Source organism: Polyodon spathula, chromosome 30, assembly GCF_017654505.1.
Source record: "Polyodon spathula isolate WHYD16114869_AA chromosome 30, ASM1765450v1, whole genome shotgun sequence".
In the NCBI taxonomy this organism is placed as follows: domain Eukaryota; kingdom Metazoa; phylum Chordata; class Actinopteri; order Acipenseriformes; family Polyodontidae; genus Polyodon; species Polyodon spathula.
The window spans coordinates 6260319-6284645 of NC_054563.1; the positions used below are offsets into that span (position 1 = coordinate 6260319).

Below are 24327 nucleotides of genomic sequence, written 5' to 3' on the forward strand. Positions count from 1 at the left end.
AATGCAACATTACACACTATACAGTTTGAGGGTACGTTCTGTTTCTTCAAAAGGTTGCATATGTTAGGGCCGCTGTAACTGTTTTTAAAGCAACATATTTAGCCCATTTAAATTAAAATATTCAAAACCTGTTATGTAAGATTTAGATACAAACAATCTTATATCAATGACTAAAAAGCTGATAGTGCCTATATTGTTTTATATCATGGCTGAAAATGAGTAAAAAAATTTTTTTCAAAAGTAATAATAAAAAAAAAATCACGAAAACCACAACTGAAATGCAAGAATTATAATGCAGGCAGTGTTGAAGTGAGTAAAAGTAATGCCAAATTGCAAAAGCTCTTGACTGCTCCTGTGTATTTGGGGATCATGAAGCAGCCCCTTGGTTCAGATATGGTGGAAAGATTCCGAGCACATGCAGGAACAATTTGGCACAGGTTCAATTACTGTGATCCACGCAGGTGGTAAACTGTACGTCCTCAAGGAGTAGAGGGACGAGCGATCCTCTTACAATGAGCAGAAGACTTGTTCTGACTGTAGTTTATCCATGACAGATAAAAGAAGAGCTAGGTGAGGCAATGCAACTGTGTGTTTCCGCCAAGTCTGAATGTCCCCAGAAGCCACGGAACAAAAAATCTAGACCTTGAAATGTTTTTTATTCCTAGCTTTGTTTTGTTTTTTTTTCATGTTCAGCTTATTTACCTTACTGTAATATAGTAGAAATATTGCTTAAACACAATATAGTGAATGTGATTAAATAATGAGAACCACCCACCATGTTTCCAGAACCACAGCCCTCTCACCTCCATTATTCTTTCAAGGTCCTTTTGTATTTATGAATTTATTTTCTGAAGAATATGACATCCCATGACTCATTTAATCTACTCGCCTCTATATACCCTTATCCTTGACCTGTTTTGAGTTCATGCTCACAATGAAATAACAATACTGCTCTATTAACTCTGACCTTCAGCGTTGTTCCTCTCAAATGTAAAGGCCACTGCATTTCGACAGTCGTACTGTATGGCCCACTAGAGTTCTATTGATTATCATACTGGCTGGTTAAATTGTAGATCACTGTATGAAAATGGTGAATTACAAACTGCCCTAGTATAGAGATGTGACTGACAAGTTGTAATTATTTCAGTATTTGTTGTCAAATAATGAGTACTATTGTATCGTATTTAACAATATAAATATCTAAGTTGTGATCATCATTATAGTTTCTCGGCATAAACCAAGAATCACAAAACAATGACAGCTTTCAAGTGATCTTTACAACTTCTGTTTATAAATGTCTTATTTTTCCTTCGGTGTGTCAACGCTGTACAAAGCTCTAGATCCCAGCTTTGCTCATTGCTTCCTGAATGCTTTCCTCTGCACAGGGTTAAGAACGCTCCTCTCATCCAGTCCTGGGATTCAGAATTCCTCTTGTGTGGGTATGTTATTGTGTCAGGAATTTGAGCAATCAGGACCCTGCTAAATCCTCTCTGAAACTGCACTTATCACAGTATGAACAAATCTGACCTGAATCGATAGAGGTACTATCAGCGCTCCAGATAATCTGCGTACTGCAGGTTTTACGCATTGAAAGAATATGAATTACGGATTTAATGTGTAAAAAATGCACTTGGCAATTTTGCTGAACAGCTTGAGTTCACATGTTATCAAGCTTCTTGTACTTTGTTGGTTCCCTGAGTCTCAATTGGCAATTGTTAATATACTTCAAGTGGTAGCTAGAGAATGGATCAAACACACTAATTGTAGTCCTCCTGGGAATTGCCAGAAACATGTGATCAATAAGTTTGAGTTTTAATATTTTATATATAGGGTTATAAAGCAACGGACAGCTGGTACAGCGTTCAGTTATAGGCCCCCGAACTCCGGATTGCTCGCCTTTGCTCGGTGAGAGACGCAGCAACTTTGGCAATTTTTAAAAGGAGATTAAAAACTAATTTGTATACTACGTCTTTCATACTTCCAACCTAATCTTTTGTTCCCGTTTTATTCTTTTGTTTTACTGTATTTATTGTACTTCATGTTTTTTCAGGACTAACTAAATATACAGAAAGACCTGTCCTGGAATAACTCATTAAATAGTTTCAGTGTCTTATACGAACATCTGTATCTACATATGTCCATTTCTAAGTTAATGTATATTACATTTGTTTACAGGTCTGCTGTCTTTCATATACCGCTACAGCGGGTGTGTGTAAATCAGCTGTTTATCATCTATTGCTCTTATTCATTTTTGTCCTTTTGCTATTCACATGTGAAAAATCAACAGCTCTTAATGATGGTTTGTAGGACTGTGACGCTAATATAATGAGTTCTGGTTGGAAATCTCCCTCCCGACCTGTGAGGCTACGAAGTAGTGACAGGGAAAATCTTTGGACGGGCTGGTCTGACAGTTCTTTTCCAGGGTCGGGAAGTCAGTCAGCCTGGAAGGCGGCGAGACTCCGTTGCAGGAACGTTTTGACCTAGAAGGTAAACGATGTAACAGCTGCAAGAAATCCAGGCAGCTGAAATCGTTTACCAGTGGGTCATGCGTAATAGCATATAAGGGCCAGGGAGAATTGTTAATCTTTTACTTCATTTTGGTTACAAGATATAACCCGGAAGGACCCATGCAGTAACCCGTAAAAATATGGTGAGTGTTTGTTTGCTCGTCTTGTTTTTAATTGTTACTTGTGTTTTATAGACGGCTTACATGTTCCAGAGCTGTTGCTAATGGCCAGCATTAAACCCGGGACAGCACTAAACCACTGTCACTCTATAAACTGTATCACCCACCACGAGCACTACAGCGCGCACCCAGGACTGGTGACCGTGTTTGTATATTGTGGGAGAGATACCCGTGTTTATTGTTTAGGGCTGCAAACCCCTGTTACTGTCCTCCGTGTTTTATGCATCGCTGCGTATAACCAGAGTTTATTATTTTATCACCAGACCTGGATTACAAAAATAAAAGTAACCTTCTCCATACCGGAATTATAAATCTCTGTCTGTTTCACTTCTGTTCTGCATCACCTCTGCACCTGTTAATAATCACAAGCCACTTTGCCACAAGGACACAGACAGGTTCTTCACTCCCCAACTTCTCTTACCTCCTCTAACTCTTTGAGCCTCAGGTCCACATCGGGAAGCATCCATGTGTCCTCCCCACGTGCCCGTTTGAGCTCCTTGCGTCTCTCTGCTTTCTCATACTCTTCTTTCGCCTGTAACAGAAAGGGCAGTCTTGAATTACTGTTTTATTAAACTCTCACTGCTGTTAGGAATAAAGCAAACCGTTTCAGACGTGTGCGCACCCCTTACTTGGGCACAGGTGCTAAAGGGGAGTGGGCCACAGATGGCATATCTAACAAGCTGACGGAAAAGCTTACTGCTGGGAGGAGAGAGCTAATGAAGTCCAGATGTTTTTCATTGGATATGCAGCTGGGACAGTTATACAAAAAAATGTTTGCAGTCTTCTTTTCTAAAGAGTCTTCTGGGAGAATGGAGTTTTCTTCCAAACTATAGATATTGAACCATCCACACAGTTTGATAGATCTTTACCCTTTTCAATGCCAGTGTAATGTTATAGCCTGGTTTGTCATGAGAAATTGATTTTTTACTACTTTAGTTTCAGTATATTACTACTAAGATGCTGATCATTCTAAAAGGACAATGTGTGTTGAGGAGAAATACACATTTTGGATGGGGTATCAAACAGTAGATTACTAGTCTATTTAATCAGAAGCTGAAACCTCAAAAATAAAATGTATTCCTCCATTTCTTATAACACCTTACAGGATTACAGTTACCAATAAGCTCCAAATAGTACCACACAACTAGAAAAAAGCAAATGCCTAACCTACATTCTTTAAATAACTTCACATAATATTAAACATAAGGGACTTCCACCCCTTACTAAAAAGTGTAAATAAATTTAATCTAACAATTCCTGAGGTCCAACTATTTCCACTAGCGGGTACTTCCAACTTTCTTTACAAAGAAATAATTCTACAACAGTTAATGCTTTGAGTAAGATCTCAGTTTTGAAATTGGCATTTGTAATACACAGCAAGTTTCACACCTCCAATGAAGTGTTCCAGTAATCAATTTACACCACATACGGTCTCTGAAAAGCCAGAGAATAGCTCAGTGCTAATACATTCTATGAACCAATCCACAACATCTGTGTGGAGTTCCAAATCACCAATACATCACTGCTGGTTGTTATGGCTACAGTGCCGTCACTGGAAGTAATTCACTCTTACTGCAGTTCAGAGGGACATATCTTTACTGCGTGCTGGCTGGCACAAGCCTAGTATACATACAATATGCCTAAACCTCTTCACTCTTCAGTCAGGATACAGAATTCTAAAAGCTTGATTTTCAGAGACATTATATATGTATATATATATATATATATATATATATATATATATATATATATATATATATATATATATATATATATATACATATATATATATATATATATATATATATATATATATATATATATATATATATATATATATATATATATATATATATATATATATATATATATATATATATATATATATATATATATATATATATATATATATATATATATATATATATATATATATATATATATATATATATATATATATATATTATATTGTTAACTCTTCAGATCACGGTAGAGATTAATACTGAAAACGAAGACTAATCAGGGTCCCCAAAATCATTTCACTTTTGAGCCGAGCCTCCCTCCAGGAGATGAAAGACTAGTGCATAAGCCGCTGTGCCACTTCTCCCCCCTGTGCCGCCTGGATTACCTTCAACACCATCAAAGCAGTCAGCAAAGAGACCGTTAGTAACAACCTCTCAGGCAACTCTTAACAGTGCAGGTTCAAAAGAAAAACCATTCAATCACTACCAACTGTACCAACATGCACTAAATTTAAGCCTTTCCTTTACCAGCTCTACATAATACACAGAAACAGAAAGCACAGGGCCAAGGTAATAATGGATTGTTTAGTTTTATTATGAACAAAACAAGCTTCAAGCTACTGAGATAGTACCACCACAATAATTGGGGGGGGGGGGCACAGCTACTGTTTATATTTCACATGCATCAGTGCAGTTTCAAATCAACACTGTAGCAACATAAATTCAATTTTAGATAGTTTTTTTTACCTTACTTTTAGGCATTACGTATCACCACATGCTGTAGTTTGTATTTTTTTTATGCCAGGCTAAATTGACTCTAGTGACAAGAGACACTGTCAAGAAAATGAGCCCTGCTGGAAGGTTTCCAGAGCATTTGCAGGACTTGCTTCGCGACCGTTTCAGCAGACGCTGTACAGCTCGGCTGAAAAAAACAAAAATCAATGCACAGAACCTTTCAGGTGTTAAGATAAAAACATTTAAAAAAAAAAAAAACAATGTAACAGACACTGATCAAAACATCGATGCTCTGTCCACGCTGAAATATAACTGTAAAACATCTTCCATTGCCACTGCATTTCCCAAATAATAAAGGGTGGAGTAACAAGATTGAACACTTTGCCAGTGATAAATTTCTTTTTACTATTCATATCGGAGCACCTGCATTAAACTGCTCCTGAATGAGTAGGCGAATGCTGAGAGCACACAAGCTGGATGTCAATCGTATACTGTAACCCATGTTAAATCAGCACAATCCTCCAATAAGTGCCTAGAGAAGTGGTTCACATCTAACTTAAACAGCAAATCATAAACACCTGTAGTGGTCTAGTCTTGTTTCTGATTCACTATTAAACGTGAGCCCTCGGGTGCTTATTGGAGTTGCCGGGTCGTATATAATTGACATCCAACTTGCATGTTCTCAGCATCCACCCACTCAGACACAGTTTATTGCAGCTGATCAGATGCGTAAAGCAAATTGAAAATGATAAAATGGAGAGACAAAGTCTTTGAAACAATTACCAGGTGTCATAATTCAACACAGAACCTGTGTCAGGTCAAAACAAGCATGCTTCTCCTCTAACAGCAGAGTGGATTCTTGTTATGTTTGAGTGCTTCTAAAATATACACTGACTATTTCATATTCTAATTACAGTACAAGTTATATTGTTCAGAGCACCGGGGATCATAATTTATTCTGAAGTAATTTAAACCACAGAATGTTTTCATTTGAAATCCTTGTGTTACTTTATCAGCATTAGCATCATTATCCTTTACTATTGTTAATGTACTCAGGAATAGTCCAAAGTAGTTTCAGGAATGTTAAACTTCAAAAAAAAAAAAAAAAAAAAAAAACGCATTAAGCACGAAATTAATTTGAAAAAAAAAATCATAACGAGCTGTATTTATGTAATTATAAATCAATATTTCTTCACAGGAAAAAATGTTAATCCTTTGTTTTGGCTACAAACAGCAGCGTCCAATTCTGAGTTAACCTTCCTCAAAAGAGGACAATGGCATTTTTTCTACAGTGCAGGCCTACAAATAATATCTGCATATTCCAATGTGAAGTACAAGAGATAAGAAACAAAAGAACTTCATGGAGAAAACATTGCTAGTGTAAATTAAAAACCTTGCTTCGCACAACAGTACATTCAAGTGAACATTTCTCAGACAGAAAAACAAGAGAACACCAATAGCTAAGCAAACGGCTAATGTTCGTATGTTATATATATATATATATATATATATATATATATATATATATATATATATATATATATATATATATATATATATCTGTTTTAAACACTGCACAATATGCCAATTTTACTATTCATGTATTTAGGTTAAATCATTATTCTCAAATACAATTCAAGTCAAACATCGCCACCTAGTGGTTTGACATTTATCAGCTCACACTGTTACCATATGAGACGTTTTAATGCAAAGGTATCAAAATAGAAAAATAAGAACAGACTGTATTATGGCTACAAAAAAAACAATGCCGTACACAGGAAACTGTCGTTGTTAATAATAAAGTAACATTTGCACTGTTAAGTCCTAGACAGTAGTTGCAGAACATTAAGGCAAATGGGTAATATGAAGAAATAATAACTGTGGATATCGTTCATTAAAATGTGCAAACAAAAAAATGTTTTATAATTTTTGTGTGCAGATTTTAAGTCCAGTTTGCAGTTGCAAATTTAATTTAAAATAGTTTATTTTTGGTAAAATATTTCCTTGTTTAAACTTCCTGCAAGATAATATACATTACATTACCTATATAATGTAATATGTAAAAACAACAAATACTGTATATTTGTTTAATGTGTTTGTTTTGTTGAGGTTCACGAGATTGATAAATTAATCAATTTCATTAGGAATGGGATTGAGAAGTCAATTACCAGAGGTTCTCTCTGTGAACCATACACTGCACTGTGCTTTGAAATCAGTACCGACAAACTATCATATTAGCTATAGAAAGTAGTTTCATTTTGTATAAGGTCTTCTATCTTTAAATGGCTTAGTCTCCTAAAATACGAGTTTCACTTTGTTCCATCTGTCACACAGGAGATTCCCAGTTCCATGCTGTAGTGCATCACAAAAGTTTACAGAAAATGTATTTTTCTATTCGATTTGTTCAGTTAGTCAATACTCATTAGTATAATACCGTATACTGTATTAATTAAACCTACAGAAGCTAGACACTGGATTCATACAGCTATCAGTCAGTACAGTCTACACGCACAGTAAGTGCTGGTTATCCCCAGGCTTTGCACTGCCACACACACGTTCGAGACTGTGCATGACCGGCGAGTCTCACGATGCATTACCTTTTCCACAAGCTCTTCTCTCGTTTGCCTTTTAAACTCCCTTCTCTCTTCGATACTCTTCACACTTTCAAAACCGCTTCCGTACGCCGCCATGACGCTACCGGAAACTGAAGCTGCTCTCTTGGGCAAACTGTCGTGAACACAAACACACAGGCAGGTATATTTACGACAGTTTGAAATAAGCTCTTGCATGTTGATGGAGAGGATCTCAGAGTCGATGCTGTTTGATCTACTAAGTGATAAGTATCAGTGGACACTGGAGAAGTGAGATTTTAAATAATCATTTAAATTCATTTTGTATTCCTGTTTTTATTAAGCAATTGGTTAAAACTGAGACCAGAAGTCCACAAAGTGAGTGAGTGTTGTGGGTGTGCTGCCCATACAATACAAAGGACAAACAGGAATGGCAGCAAATATATTTTAAATAAGTCTAATAGACTAAATAAAAGTGGAATGAAAGGAAATGACAGCAGCTTCCGACAGACTTTGAATACTAGCCCGGCATTCCTAGCACTGCCAATGTACAGCTTTACTAGAAGCAGTAAAATAAAAATCACTTATATTATCGACTCAAGAATTAGCGATATTAAGTAGGAGTCTTCTTGTTTTATGGGAACAAGTCACAACCTTTTTTTTAGGTATCCTGTCTGGATAACAGTCTAGAATATTTTTACAGAAGTGAACTGGATGAAGAAGCAACCAATCAGCATGTGGCTTCATCCCTTAATTCCAATCCTAGTGTGGCGGGACAATCAGCAGGGTGAATTTTTGTACAGTTCTAGCTCGAAAAACTTAGAAGGTTCAGACCTGGTTTATTGTAGTATATTGTTTACACTGGAACACTGATGTGAGCTACATGGGAGATGAGTCGATTTTTTTTAAATTATTATTTTGACAGGAAACAAGTTCTTTTTAGTCTCCAGGATCTATTCACAAAACTTTAATGACTGTTAACGAGTTTCTTTTAATTCCATTTTAATTTGATTGTTTAAGAGAGGGTTAGACATTTCTTCTCATTTTAAAAAATACTGTTTAATCTAAAGACTGTTTAACCAAGTTTATAAACACTCTTAAGAAATGTTAAGGACTGTTATTTTTTCACAGTCCTTAACGTTCAGCCCTAGTTTTCACTGTAGTGTTTCCAATGATCAGTTCATGAAGAATTGCTGTGCAGGTATAGGCAAAAAGTGCAGACTGATAGACTGCCAGAATGGGACCATAAAGTGGTTTTAAGTACTTAAATTTATCTGAAAGAACAATATATAATAATATCTTCAAGACCATTATCATTTTCTGTAGTTTTCCAGACTTTATATTCACTTTGAATCACATGAAGCCCATTTATCCTGACCCTGAAGACCGATGTGCTTCAGTGGGTTTCTGGTGGGGTTCTAAATGTGAATCCAAGTCCTAATTAATCTTAGTGTTACAAAAAGCAACGAATACAAGATTCTTACATGGGCTTTTCACGTGTTTATTCCATAGACTTTTTAAAATGCATAAAACATTCTAGTGTTTATTACAAGTTCAAAACATAAAATTAAACAATTTTTACACAGATTTTTTTTACATTTTTTCAATAATGACACACCAGTTTCCTTGGTCATAGTAGTTACTGTAAATTGTGACGTTTTCAATTTTTCTACACAAGTTCTCCAACTCCCCTTCACAAAACACATGATAAAAGCGGTGGAAGACAGGTGTGCTTTCAGCTGCTTTGCTGTGATTGGTGGACTCTCTCAAAGCCTCCTCTGCGCTTCTGTTCTTTTTCACACCCCCTTTGAGATGCCAGGGCACAAGCAGATCTTGGGAATGGAAGGAAGTTCGGTTCATGTGAACTCGCAGCTCAGACTGATTCTGTGCAACTGAAGGGGACTTCTTAAAATCTGCAGCCTCATGGCTTGAAACAGTGGAGCTTTCTGTTCTGTTACAGCTGGACTCCTGCTGGAGTGTATCAGACATGGCTTTGTTTTCCTTCAAATACTTGGACTTTTGTTTCTTGTACTCCTGTTCCATTGCCCAGACATAAATAAGTGCCCTTCCTCCAGGTCGCAGAAGTCTCACAAGTTCATGAATGGCTGCAAGTCTTCTCTCCTGGAAACAAAAGTGAATCAGTCTTTCTAATATACTGCATTTTGTTTTTTTTTTATCTATTAACTGTATGTTCGTACAGGCTTACCTTGAATACAAAACAATAGCCTAAAGGCCTTGTCACGTATAACTAAAATGGTGTGCCCTGAAAAGGCATGCTAGAAAATCAAGATGGGCTGAATTATAATTTTTTGATGTCATGTCACAGCACACTGGATCGAAACGTTTCAGGGAATATATGTGACACAACTTTTAGGCTCCGTGCATGCATAACTGCAACTTTTGTAATCCTCTGGAGATACTGTATGACTCTCAAAACACAGCAATACCCTATTACAACCACAAAAAGGACTGGAGAGAAAGTTGAACTTACTAAAGTATTTTTACTTTCTTTGACAGAAGGATCATGACTCAGCTTGTTTTGCAACAGAGAAGGAACCTATTTATTATGTAGAGTCCATACAGACTCACTCACCTCGGTTGAAAAATGGTGAATCACAGCGATGGAGATACAAGCATCACAAATACCACTCCGTAAAGGTACCAAGAGAGCATCTGACACAAAAGCCTGAAATTGTCTTTCTCCGCAAATGTCCACAAGGTTCCTGCTGCGATCACAGCCCATCTGTCAAAACAAATAAATGTTTTTGAATCAGGGGGAAAACTTTACAAGCTGTCGGCTATATTCTCGTTATATAATAACATTGTGCACCCAGACCGAGCTTACAAAAGCAGGTTTTATGTCTCCTTGTCAAATCAAGAAATCAGGGGTTTTTGTTAGGTCCGGGTAGACATTCATTTAATGCCACAAGACTCGCAGACATCAGATTGTATCTCGTCTGCATTCACAGGACACTCTCAAACATCAAAAGCAATGCTAGATATCAGATACTGTATGGTTAATATTGTCAGCATAAAAAAAAAAAAAAAAGAACAGAGTGTGCAATACTTTGATATGATCAACCCATAGAGGTTAGAATTTGTGATTCTTGTCAGAAGCATTTGCTCCACATATAGAGTTTAGCTATTAAAAAAAAATAATAATAATCCAGCAGTACTCTTTTTCAATCAATTCCCTCAAATAACAGTTTTCTTTCTTGTGCTACAGTGTGGTGCTTGAAAAAATATTTGAATGCAGATATATCTTGACGGGCCATCTGCAGTTTGCTTTTACAATGGAAAATATTTATATTGCCATTACCATTATCCTGGGTAGTTAAATATCTCATCCTGCAGTCAAAATTCCAGCTAAGGTTAAGTCTTTGAAGCACAGCTACCAATGTTGTTCCAGTAAATCATACCTACTATGAAGTCTCACATTTTCCCATGCAAGGGATGCACACAGGAGATGATTTTATAAGGTATTCATTTGAAGCTACTAATAAACTGAACGTGCTGATTAGTCCTTCCAGATATGTCAGTGCTTCATTCATAGTTCATGAGGTCACAAAGGAGCTGATAGCATGTGATTGGTTTATGTGGAATTGAGTTTCTTCAGGAGTTTTCACAAGAACTCAAGACTCCCAGAAACCTCACAGTTTAGCTCTGCTTCTTGGTAACCAATTGCTGCATTCCCAATCATGTCCATGTTTCTGTGACTTGAAAAAGAATGCAGTATTGGAATACACCATAGTGTAACTATTAACCTGTCCCTCTGCAACACACTGCCCCCAGTGGATGTAATAAATACTGCATTTGTTCTATGTGTTATTCTTTCCTGATGTATTGACTGCAGGGGGACAGGTGAATACTTCCCCCTCTGGTGTACCAGCTGTACTTAGAGGTGAATGGCCTGAAACCTATTTTAAACAGAAAATAAAAACAAGTATCAAAAAGGTTAACAATAATGGGGTTGAGTGAATACTTATGAGGTAAGGGAATTCAATTTGGGATTTTATACACAAATCCCAAGTCCTTCTGAGTCAAGTAAGTAGTCGAGTGTTCCTCACCATGCACAGCTCCCGGTTGACCCCCAGGTATTTGCCATTGCCGCAGCCTATATCCGCTACTACAGCCGCTCTGGGTAGAGACTTCAGGAACTCCACCACCTTTGGCCAGGGCGAATGCCTAGTGTTGCTGAAATGATCTGCAATTTCCTCATAGACTTTGTGTACAAACTTCCGCTCCAGACGAAAAGCATCTCCATCACTCTGAGGCACGGAAGGAGCGCAGTCCTGATTTTCGGAGCCCTGGCTGTCACAAGCAGATGGGTAAGCTGGCAAGACACAAATGTAAGTCTCCACCTAAAACCTACTACAGCTGTAGTATTATGAATTTTGGCAATTCCCCAAATACAGTACCTACCACAATCACATGGTGTCCTCCTCACTTTCCTAAATGTAAAGGAAGTTCTCGTCTCTCTCTTGTTTATTGTCAAATCCCCAATATCTCTGCTTACAGTTCCGGGCTCACCTGCCTCTGAAGCAGGAACGACATCAAACTTTCTTGGCGTGATGCTAGAAACAAACAAAAAACAAAACTAATATTAAGCCACAATAAAGACATAACCTCCAACCAGTTGAAATATGCCTTGTAAACCCTTTCAGATTGATCTGCAGCCATCCTACTAAAACTGCAATATGTGCTACCAGTTTTACAATGCCAGTGTGCAAGGTGTCGTTGTGTATCCGGGAAATGTTCTTACCCGTGAGTCCAGAGGTAGCGTGACTCTCCTGTCATCACCAGCAGGCTTCTGCGAGGCAGCATCACAGCTATGCTACGGCCATCTGGGTGTTTAAAATCCATAACGGTCTGTGAAAATTTCAGCAAGTAGTAATGACTTGCACTACAAGAAGGCTACAGTGATATCTAGTGCAACATATGAGTGGGATTCTGTTAAATTTCTGAAACATTTCAACTTAGCAAATTAGTATGGGTATGAAACTGAAACAGCTCAAGAAAAGTGATTCTAAACTCCACATACTGTACATATGAATATTGTAGAAGATAACTGACATTTTAATCCCCTACCAATTTGCTCTATACGAAGGAGCAGAAAATTGATATTTGACTTGTCCAGTGAGACAAACATTGAAATGATCTTTAAAGTATTAATATTACCAAGGAAAAAAAAAACTAAATTGACAAACTAAGCAACTGAAAGGGAGGTATTTTAGGTCACAGTATGAAAAAATGACTCTGGTCGTTTTTAATGCTATGCTTGGATAAATCCTCAGGTAACATTTACAATTTTATAAGAGAACACGTTCTTCTTTTGTCTCACACACAGACATATTTCCCAAAGCAACACAGAAATCTTTATCTAAACCCTACACTCAGATACATCGTATCTCCAATGAAACCTCACAGGAGCATTTCAAGTTGTCAAAATGGAAGATTAAGGCATCTTCTCTCTTTTTTTTTTTTTTGTTTAATTCACAAAGGACTCGCAATCAATATAGCTGCTCTGCCGTAGCCAAATCAATGGAGCTCATGACAGCTTCGCTTTGCAGGAGCTCTTTCCAATTACTCTTCTCGCTTTTACCTTTTTTCTTTATTTTCTAAGGTGGCAGAGTCAATAAAGATCAGATTTCCAGTGAGGCTATGGTGACTCAGAGGCCAACACTTGAGATTAAAATGGTTGTGTGCCTTTTCTCAGCATCAATATTTTAATGGCACTTATTTTTTGTAACTCTAAACTTCTTCAGCAGTCCGAGTAGATACAAATTTCAGCAAATGCCTTCAACACAGAGCTTTACTTCAGAATTTTGGCTTTGAGTATTTGAAAGTTGTGGTGAGAAAACAGAAAGGAAAACTAGAAAGCCTATGTTTTAAATCATTTAAAATCATTATTCGACTACTTTGATAAGTACACATTACTCAATTAATTCTGTAATACATTGCTTTTGATTATTCAATTAATACAGTTGTGAAAAATGGTGAATTTATGGTTATCAGAATCCATTTCATAGTTAGCCTACATACAATTCAGTAAAACACACTGCGGCAGGAGTGGTGTTGTACCCAGACCAGGAAGCCCAGACAAAGGACGATGAGCTGGAGAGCATATTTATTCAAATGACAAAAATAAATCAAAAACACTGCTCACAGAGCCACAACAAAAGCTTTAACAAAAAAAGACTCAAACACAAAATATTCTGACACCCAAACAAGTACTGTGCTTCCTGTGAGCTGCTACCATCGCCCCTGCCAGACCACATTTAAACTAAGCACTATATTTATTTAAGTCACCTGTGCTACATAACTCCAAAAAATTCATACAATAATAACCCATTCTTTTAAATAATAATGCAATGACATCACAATACATTTATCAGCAGGACTTTGCTCTGCCCCCTATTTACGTGCAGGGCTCTTCCCTGCCACACACACCAACTAAATATTTCTTGTGGTTTGATGCTGCCTATTGAAATTTATATAAAGATTTTTTTTAATCTCTGTTCTAATTGCTGGATGCGATCAATGCAGAAATGAGCAAACTCCATCTCTAATTACAGCTAAAGGGACTGTTGCTCTTCTCGAAGTAAGAGATACCAGCTCCAGCCTTAGAGGTACAGTTTTAAAAAAATAAAATAAAAAAAAACTTAATTAGACTTCACATTTCCAATCGTTTGCTTAAAACAGTCTCTTAAAGAGCAACTTGATATGGGCATGAAATCTAACTGATCTTTAAGGTATTGTTATTGTTAAATTGTATAATTTTCAGTTTCAGTCATCACACAAAAAGTTAAAGATTTTGAAACCCTAGTTAAACCACAATTAAGAACCCCAGTTGGACACAAAAGTTGTTCAGTGGTTTCATAGCCATATGCTGATTCTCCTAATACACTGTGTGCTTCAGCTTTGAGATCGTCCACTGCCAATTCCCAGTTTCAAACCTGAACTGGCTCTTAACAATACCTCTGTGTGCTGCCACAAAAAAAAAAAAAAAAAAAAAGGTTTGTTTAAAGTCTTTCTGAAAGGCCACATTGTACCCATAAACCTGCCCCACTGCAACAACATGCCTCTAGCGGAGGCACATTACTTAATATAAGAAATCCACTTGAAGCGGAGTGTTGCAGGGAGCCATTTTAATGGTTACACTCTGGTGTACCAGAAGTACTACACCTGGAGGGTATACATGATCTGAAAGGTGCACTTAGGAAACATGGGGTTCAGAAAGGGGTTCTGATGGCAAAATGATAGAGAAAATGATGCTCAGAAAATCTAAACAAGAATGGATTGTGTAAGATAGCTGATATTTCACACCAGTTAAAGTTGCTCTTTAAGTTATAATATTTTAAAGCAGCCCTCTCTCACACATGTTAGTAAGTAGAAATACAGCTTCCTGATTACTGAAAATGTTGTTCTAGTGAATAGCTGTTACCAGTGTTGCAGTTACTTTAACCCCAGATTACAAATCAATCGGATTCTATTGCACAGCAAAGCTTTCAAATCAATTAGCTAGAAATCCAATCTCAGGACCTCTTGACTTTTTTAAAGGCTGTTTCATGCCTAGAACAGGCAACAAGTACAAAACTAAACAGATATTAATACCCGAAAGCACATAACAGCAGGCATGTGTTTAACTTACAATAGACCCTTCACATATCTTCAGTTATTTTGGTGTGTTCTGATTCTCTAAATACAGTTTATTCATGAAACTATTCTAGACTGTTAGCTTTTAAATAAACTGCTAGAACTAAAACAACATGAAGCAATAGTAGATAAACAGAAGGTAAACTTCCGATGATAATCCAAGGCCTCATCTCTCTTTGCCCATTGGAAATATCATACACATTAAAACACAACAAACAAAGGAAAATAGTCAATTACTGTGGCTAACAGCACAGCCTTTCAAAATGCTGTGTTTGCTGGCTACATTGAAAAGCAACCAGGGAGAGCAATTATTGAAGCTATCCTGGAAAAAGCCGAAGGAACTGGTGGGAATAGCTACACATGAACACACCTCTTCCCCTGTACCACCTTCTACATTTTTAAAAAGATTTTAGCCCTGTGTGTATTAAATGGGCCATGTTCAAATCAAACAAGTTCTCTGTGAAGCATAATAAACTAACAGCCCAGTGAATTAGGTGCCTCTGGGAAGCTAATGTTTTAGCACATTGTTATATATTGATCCGACTCTTGAAATAAACACATCTTCCTCGTGGAGTGCATTGAATTTCAGAGAAGCATTAATGATTGATCTAAAAAAACTACTGCATTAGTTCCAACAACACAACCCTACCTCTACAACTGCATCTGCTGTAACGCTCTTAAGAATGAATCAAATTGCGACAGTGGTAGAATATGAATTCAAATTTATATCCCCTTAGCTCTCGTTTTATATTACAAAAAAAAATGAAATTTGAAACTATGGAGTTCCAGAAGTTGCCCTGCTAAAACTTATATGCATTATAAAATAGATACACAGACGTGGTTCAATGGGCCACTCCGTTTTATATTAAATTCTTTAGAAAGTTTGGATTGTCTTAACAGTTGCATAATTACTTTCATACACGTCTACTTTTATAAAACATATGAAAAAAACCTAACAATAAATGGAGAACTTCATTTCTTGTGACTTATCATCTGAAGTGAACCTCAGAGTTCCTGAACTATGTTTCAGTGTCTCTAAACAATCTCCAATCCTGCCTCCATTTCATTCTATTTGTTCACAAATGAAAACTACAAACATAGTACAAAATAAGGTCTTAGTACATTTTTTGGTTGATCATCACAACGGCTGCAATTATACTAGCCCTATTATGAAAATATAGTCTAATCCTTTCATACAGAAAAAACAAGTTACCCAAATGAACCAGACAACAAGCTAATCCAAACATTTCTCTCGCTGGAACCAAACACACTATGCAAACAAAAAAAAAAGCCTATCAAATGACTGGCTTTGGACTCTACTGTACTGGTATGATGCTTTCACACTGTTATACCAACAGATGAGCACAAATAACCAATAACACATTTCTCTGTTTGGTACTACAATGAATTAGCCCAAACATGTATCCTCTTGACTTTGTATCATATGGCTTTACCTCTTTTGTATGCCCCTACGGCTCAGGCACATACTGTACCTTCCAGATGCTGTGAAGTACCAAAAATTCAAAACTGGCTTGTTTCTACAGGTCGGACCCTCAGAACAAACTCTTTCTGGGTTTGGGGTCAAAGAAACTAACAATCTGGGTTCTCATTGAACAGATCAATAACACTTCTGATTGAGAGCACTTTAGTTCTTTTTGGCAAAGAGGTTTAATTCCTAGTCCAAACAAAAGAAGCCTATTAGGTCACAGGTCAAAGTAAAGGGTTACCATGCTTAACTATCCCCTCACTTGATTGAACTGTTTTCTTCAATACTGAAAGCCACAAATCGATAGTATATCATTACAGGTGGAATTAAAAGGCCGGATACAACATGCTCAATGAGCATTTACCGGGTTTAGAGCACTATAAGTAGGGCTTCGGATTTTCGGTTTTAACCGATAAAACAAGATAAAACACCCCCGATACAAAAAAAATGAAATCGGTGAATAGCCAATAAACACCGGAAAAACTGTTGCAGTGGTTAATCAATTCACGTTGACTTTACCCTTTTAACCATTAAAAAATAAAACCTACTACAAAAATAACAATAAATACATTTTCCAGTGCTGCTGGGCAATGTCCTGCCTTCCTGACTTGCATCTATCATTGATTCCATCTGAATACTTTAAACCCGCCCCAACTACTGAGTGACAGCACATTCCTACATTTCTATTGGAGACTGCTTGCGAGATTTAAAACGAGATTACAATCAGGATGGAGGCTTGTTAGCAGGATTTAAAGCTGTATCACAGTTCAGAAACAGAGGATTTAACATAGAAATGTACACAAATGCTTTCACTGAAAACCCCAGAAGAATGTGCCCGTGACCACAGGGATTTTGTTGTGGAACACAGCAAAGGAAAGAAGGTACAACTTAAGTGTGCAAGTACTGTCGAGTTACTACTACATATTTTCACAGAAAAAAAAAACCGCTCAAGCATTTTGAAAAGTAACTGAAAACACTAATTTCATACAGTATATCAAAAACTAAAGCCCCTAAAAAAAACTGATTTACATAAAACTCGAAAATAGCTAAAAAATAAGCACCAAAAAATACAATTAATAAAATCCGAAAAACGGAAGCCCTAACTATAAGGAAAAACCCTTCTATAAAACTGCATGCCATGACACATCAATCAGTGAATACTGCTGTGAGTTCTGAGTTAACAGAATGAAGAAAGCTCATCCACAGTCAAGCAAAGAAATCAAATGTTTATTTTGAATGAGCAGCACACAAGTTACCACACATAGCAGTTCTTTGTGTGTTGTACTGTCAACAGGTCGCAAATCAAAGAAGCTCAAACTGCAATTCCATGGGAGTCTTACCGCCAGTCCTGCAATTAGCATGCCATTTAAACAATGCTTAACAATTACCTTTGCACCAAGACTCAAGGAGATTATTGTATCTTCAAATGGAGAATGGGTGTCAACATGGGGAGGGATCCCTGTCAAAAAATAAAATAAAACAGTGTATTAGGGCTGGGGCAACGGCTTTTTTTTTTAAACAATGCACCATATAAAATGAATAGCAATATTAAGTCCATTAGAAACTGTGCATATTAACAAACAGTTAATGAATGGCTGAAAACTACTATAATAATGAGAGTTTGTATTGTCAATATGAAGTTGTAAACAGAAGGAAGTGCCCATTTAAAACCATGCTGGTACTTTCTCTGTATTCTCAATGTTCAATGTTTTTTACTTAGCCTGGATTTGACTCTTGTGTGAAGGCAGACAAACACTATTTAAAACTCTACTTTAATATGCGGTGCACAACTCATTTCTCCTCATTTTTGTGCATCTTTTCTAAATGTGTCTTTTTTTTTTTTTTTTTTTTTTTACAAATTATGTTTGATAACGAGATTGTAATGTTATCGCAAACATTACATGGAGAATAATAATAATACTTTAAACACCTCAGTTGACTAATAACTGCACATTCCAGAGTTGAGATAATCTATATATTTAAGAACATTTACAGTACTACTACTCATGTTTTATATTCTTTTATGTGGTCGTTTTAAACAGATCAAAAGATTCAGTCATATTTAAGGGCAAATATTAGTCTGAATTATAGCCTACTGCATACTGTAAAAGAGCGGTACCCTACACAGGTAAGATTTTAAACTGAGGATTGAGGATTTTATAGTTTTCTTGTATGTTATCAATTTCAAATGCAGTTTCACTGCATGTAACATGAAGCCATATCATTAAATTACCTAAATACCCATTATAAATATATTGAATAGGTCTTTATATGTGTACTGTTCTTTCTTTAGCTAAATATTGGTATTTGTTATTCATATACTGTAGCTATTTTCTAAAATCCTCATTACTGTTTTCAGCTGAATCACTGAGTTGTCATGAAATTGTTAGCAATATTGCCAGCAATAAATTGACAAGTGTGTAAATTTAGAATAATTGCTAGTAATTGTTGCCATCAAGTATTGCTAGCAACAATCGCCTGGTGTAAACCCATCTTAATGCAACAATAAGAAAAAAAAACACACACTAAAACCCCTTGCTATACCTTGTCCAGGTTCATACTGGTTTACTGTCAGTTGATCAGGTTTGATTTTTACATATCCCTTCTCCAGGCATCTCTCCAGCACTTCCTCACAGATTTCAGGAAGGCCTGTTAAAAAGCAAACCACTTTAAAGCAAGTGACTGGTAGCTTTTCAATAATGAATCACAATCCAAAGAAACAGCTGCCTATGTTCTCCTTTCAGCCATCATTACACAGTGAATTACTCTCCTTGAGCACTTCAAGATGGTGCTCACATTAAGAACACTGATTCAACACAAGAAGAATCACTTGAAAATGACCAAAACTGTACAAGTGGGCATACGTAGGATTTGACATACAATCCAAACATCAGAACCCCTATATATAACACATAAAGACTGGCTAACATCATGCAAAGCGTTCAGAAGGCCATGTGATTTTTAAATCCAAAGCAAAAACACTTTTAGATATAAACTAAGATGCCACATACCTCCTGGTAGAGGGCTGTCCTTGTCTACATTGTTATTGTCATATCGGAATTCATAGCCATAGTGTTTCACTCTCCGATGTTTTAGAGCCTTTTGGGCTGCAATAAAAAGGGAAAGAGCATTTCTAGCTTTGAAACCCACAATCCACACTTACCTTTCTCAACAACTGATAATTGTAGTTAGTTACTGAATAGCTTTAATATTATTCAAATATTAATAACCCTAGTCTTACCAAAGCACAGTTCTTGTTTTGCATATTTCTTGCTATTGATATTTTTTTTATGTATTCAAAAAAGGGCCAAAATTATACACTAGAAGATTAAAATGTGTTACAGTCTCAATCCTTAGCTTCCATTGTCTCATTCTGGGAGAACACAGGACTGAGACTTTAACACTCTGAGCACAAGCAGCACTTTAAAATCTACAGTGTGGCACTGTACTTGAAAAACCTCAAAGAAAAAAAACAAAGCAAACACCAATATAGCACAGCTATACGGGGACCAGTACAGGTCCTTTTATCCTTTGTGCTTTAAGGATAAAGACAATGCCAGACTTACACTTTCTGCAATTACACTTGTTCCATATGTATTATATCCATATGTATTTTCACATTAAAAGGCCCCTAAACTTTGGCTATACCGGTATAACTTAAATGAAGGGGCATTTTCAACACAACCTAATAAGGTAAAGTGGGAAATCCAGGCCACTGCTCTGAAAGTTAAGAACATTGGTTTAAGCCTTCATTACAATCCTGGTACAATATGGAAGTATATCTGAGCCAGTAAGTTTTCTACTCACCACTTTCACTGCTCATGTCAGAACCCCAATCAATACTTGACAGTAGTTGCTGCTCCTCCTCAGAAGATACAAACTCCTCCACAACTCGGAGACCTGCGGGCAGCTTCTGGCATTCACTGTCTTTACAATCAACTGCAGGAAGATGTGCATTAAACTGATTGTTTTTCATTGTTCACCTTGTAAAAAGCTTTAACAACCAGAACCTTGGCTCAACTTCAGATTTGGTTAGGTGACAGCACCATCTGGTGATCAAAAGCGGTATTTTCTAAATACAGTACATTTACAAACAGTGTTGCTGGCTTTCAGGGACCACTATAGTGTTGTTTGAAACTGGTCATAAGAAAATGTATTGAGGAGGTATAAATATTAAGCTCTGGTTGAAGAAAATTGGGAACCATTTGTTTTAATTGACACACCGTGAATGCTTATAAAGATGTACATTGTGTAACTGGATTGTGTAATTTTCAGCCTCACAACAGACTCTATGCTCATGTGAGGAGGATGCCCTATTGACCCTCTTAACTTCTAAAATAACCCTTTATAAAAGCAATTTTCAGCAAGAATTCACATATGGGAATACTAATGCAATTATGAGTTAACTGACTTACTAATGGAATTCTGAGATTGATTCTGTAATAAAAATATATTTATATATATATATATATAAAAGCTGCATCTCCCTGTTTTAAGACAGCAGATCAGACAGACTTTTACTGATCATCTTGCAGGTTTTTCTGTTATTTCATGAGGCCCAGCCTCCCAGTTAAGAGACTGTAATCACAGAGGAATAGTCATGTCCTTGAATAATTTGAACAATGCAGACCGAATCAAAGTTCACATGAGTTACAGTATATGTAGCATTTGTCCAAGCAACGTCCAAATGAAAAGAATATGGGTCGTCACGTTTATCAGCCTATCCTTTTTATTATTTCCATTAACAAAATAAAGTTTACCTTTCTCCACAAAGTTTAAATACAAGGTGATTGCCTGGTCTTCCGTTTGGAGTTGGAAGCCATTAATGGTTGTGTGGGCCATCAGGGCTTCCTCTGTCGACCCAAACGTCACAAATGCGTAAGGTTTGTTAGGGGGCATCAGCAGCGCAGCCACCGAGCCGCACTTTTTCAGCACCTCCAGGAGCTGCTGTCTGCTCACACCGTTGCCAAGGCCTCCATTTGCTACAACTAGGCTCTGAAACAAGTGTTACAAAACATATCATTTTTTTTATTTTATTTTGTTTTTTCAACCACAATTAGGTCCATCACTGTGTTGATGAATGTAATTGACCCACATATGTTTGGAAAATCAGATTTTTTTTTTTTTTTAAAAGCTTTAGGTCACACTTGGCAGCCTTAACACTTTCTGGTTCCGTTCTGAAATCAGTCATATCGGCAACAAGTGAACAACAGCACCAAATACTGTAAAGCCAGTCTTATTACTGCCATCACATTCCCTATTCTTTACATCAAACACACTGACTGTTGGACACAATAAAGATGATTGACGAATCAAATGAACCTGTGCTCTTTTGTTGTGTACATCAATAAATATTGTACAGACTCACATTGGTGGAGCGATTGGAACCGAATAGGTTACAGCAATTTTATTAGTCATCCCTTCATTAAAAATGGCAGTATGTCACATGTTTTGACAATGTGACTGACAAGCTCCCCCTAAGTTGTTCACTTTTTACAACCTGACAAATTGTTTTAATTTAAAATGATTCCTTAGCCTAATATTATTGCTGTCCCAAGTTCAACCGCTATATTTTTTTTTTCCTTGACAAGTACATTCATCATATCTAAATATAATTAAGACTTGACACACTATTTGAATTGCAAATGAAGTATATAAATTGGATACACAACTCCCTGGACTGAAGATGAAAACCGGCTCTTTATTGTTTGCTATCGAATATGGGATATTTAGATTGTTAGGAAACTGATGAAGGCACCAAGTTTGACCTTGTTAAGAAATACCTTGACTGCAAATACTTGTGATGCGAGTATAATCTGATTACTATGGCTAAACTTCGAAACAAGTGCAAATGTTGACACCATTACTTTCCTGAATGAAAAACAAAAGACAATCTAACTGTAACAACCTGAATACAAGTTGCTTCTTGTTTATTTTATTCTATTGTATTTCCTTTCAGAATAAAATATTTGCATGTTTTTCAGCCATCATGCATTATTTTTAATTTTATGGAATGAATATTAAGAGAAACCTCCCAGGCTTGAAGAATGATTATGTAGTAAAAAAAATAAATAAGACAGTAAATTAACTAATTTATTATTTTTCTCAAAACTCCAGCATTAAGATTTTTTGTATTATTATTATTATTATTTGATTAATCTTTCTAAACCTCATTGCATTCTGCATTCCTTGTAGCAATGGTATTATTATTATTATTATTATTATTATTATTATTATTATTATTATATATATATAATAATAAATGTATTTAGCCCTAAATATAGACATGATTAGAAACAGATTAATGGTTTTATTTCCAACGATTTTATCACCCTTATATTTTGCTTTTTGTAATTATATATATTATATATATATATATATATATATATATATATATATATATATATATATATATATATTTTAAAGCACTTTCCCGATTTTATTTTGAATCAAAATATACCATAGGACAAACATTAGGTATAGTATTATTGACATTAGGTATGGTATTAATGACATCTCTTCAGCAAAACCCATGCCTCTACTAAGTGTGATTTAGTATTACTCAGTTGAACTGATTTTGAAAAACGCATAACACAAGCGGACGCAGGTTTTGCATTTCTGCTACGTCATTTAGCCGTATCTCTCTCTCTCTCTCTCTCTCTCTCTCTCTCTCTCTCTCTCTCTCTCTCTCTCTCTCTCTCTATATATATATATATATATATATATATATATATATATATATATATATATATAGCGTGGTGAATTGTTGCCAGACAGAGATCATGCATGCAAGTATTAAAGACCATTTAATACTACTATCTCTTTATTATTTTATACATTGACCGCTGAGCTGATAAGTATAAAGATTTACAGGTTAAGCTCTCGATTTACTGATTTTAGTCATGAACCGTATTGATGTGCATGTCACGTAAATAAACTGCTGTACAATAAATCTATCTCTCATATATAACATACACAGAGAGATTAGAAAGTAAGTTTACCACATCAACGCACAATATAATTCACGTGGTTAAGTTTTCTAATCATCCTGTATGGAAATTTAAAAATACAGACCTCATCGCCAATAAAAAAAAATAAAAAATGAAAAAGGTAAATAATGTATTCTGAACTTTCACCCCACCCTGATCAGCCTACTGAATTAAACGGTCCTTTTACGAAATGTTACAAGTCTATTAAGCATAGCCGATGCCGGTACCTGTGTCGGGTGTGATACGGTTTCAATGCCTTCATGTTTCAGTAAAGTATGGCTCATTTTCATTTGTTTCCTAAACACTTTTCTCTCCTCCTTTTTCAGTTTCACGTTTCCTTGACAGCTCTTCTCCATGGTACCACAAATAATTCAGCACCCGGAAGGAACTATAACCAAATACTTTAGTTCCTAGCGAAATATAAGTGCTCAAAGATTTTTCTGATTTCAGACAAGAGGTTAAA

General features: G+C 36.2%; 2 protein-coding genes across 2 annotated transcripts in view; both read right to left on the reverse strand.

The window, feature by feature from the left end:
• cwf19l2 (CWF19 like cell cycle control factor 2) overlaps positions 1 to 7876 on the reverse strand; it is a 47246-nt gene extending 39370 nt beyond the window's left edge. Inside the window, exons 1-2 of the mRNA XM_041232800.1 lie at positions 7761 to 7876; positions 3108 to 3218 (exon numbers count right to left, since the gene is read on the reverse strand). Coding sequence (XP_041088734.1) covers positions 3108 to 3218; positions 7761 to 7853 — 204 coding nt within the window. The 5' untranslated portion in view covers positions 7854 to 7876. The remainder of the gene's footprint in view (positions 1 to 3107; positions 3219 to 7760) is intronic.
• Positions 7877 to 9218: 1342 nt separating this feature from the next.
• Positions 9219 to 24327, reverse strand: alkbh8 (alkB homolog 8, tRNA methyltransferase). The gene is made up of 11 exons (XM_041232801.1): positions 24092 to 24327; positions 21636 to 21870; positions 20683 to 20814; positions 19887 to 19982; positions 19420 to 19524; positions 18264 to 18334; positions 12496 to 12602; positions 12156 to 12307; positions 11801 to 12066; positions 10327 to 10476; positions 9219 to 9854 (listed from the first exon to the last, which is right to left on the reverse strand). Exons 1-11 carry the CDS (start codon positions 24218 to 24220, stop codon positions 9327 to 9329), a joined length of 1971 nt encoding a protein of 656 aa, XP_041088735.1. The 5' UTR covers positions 24221 to 24327; the 3' UTR covers positions 9219 to 9326.

What these genes read in the sequence shown, in the direction of transcription:
- alkbh8 (XM_041232801.1), bottom strand. Translation starts at nt 24,220, where the DNA reads ATGGAGAAGAGCTGTCAAGGAAACGTGAAACTGAAAAAGGAGGAGAGA. An exon ending in CCTTGAGTCTTGGTGCAAAG is followed by an intron (nt 12,603 to 18,263) that starts GTAATTGTTAAG and finishes AAATTTTCACAG; the next exon opens with ACCGTTATGGATTTTAAACA. An exon ending in TTCACCATTTTTCAACCGAG is followed by an intron (nt 9,855 to 10,326) that starts GTGAGTGAGTCT and finishes TTTTGTTTCCAG; the next exon opens with GAGAGAAGACTTGCAGCCAT.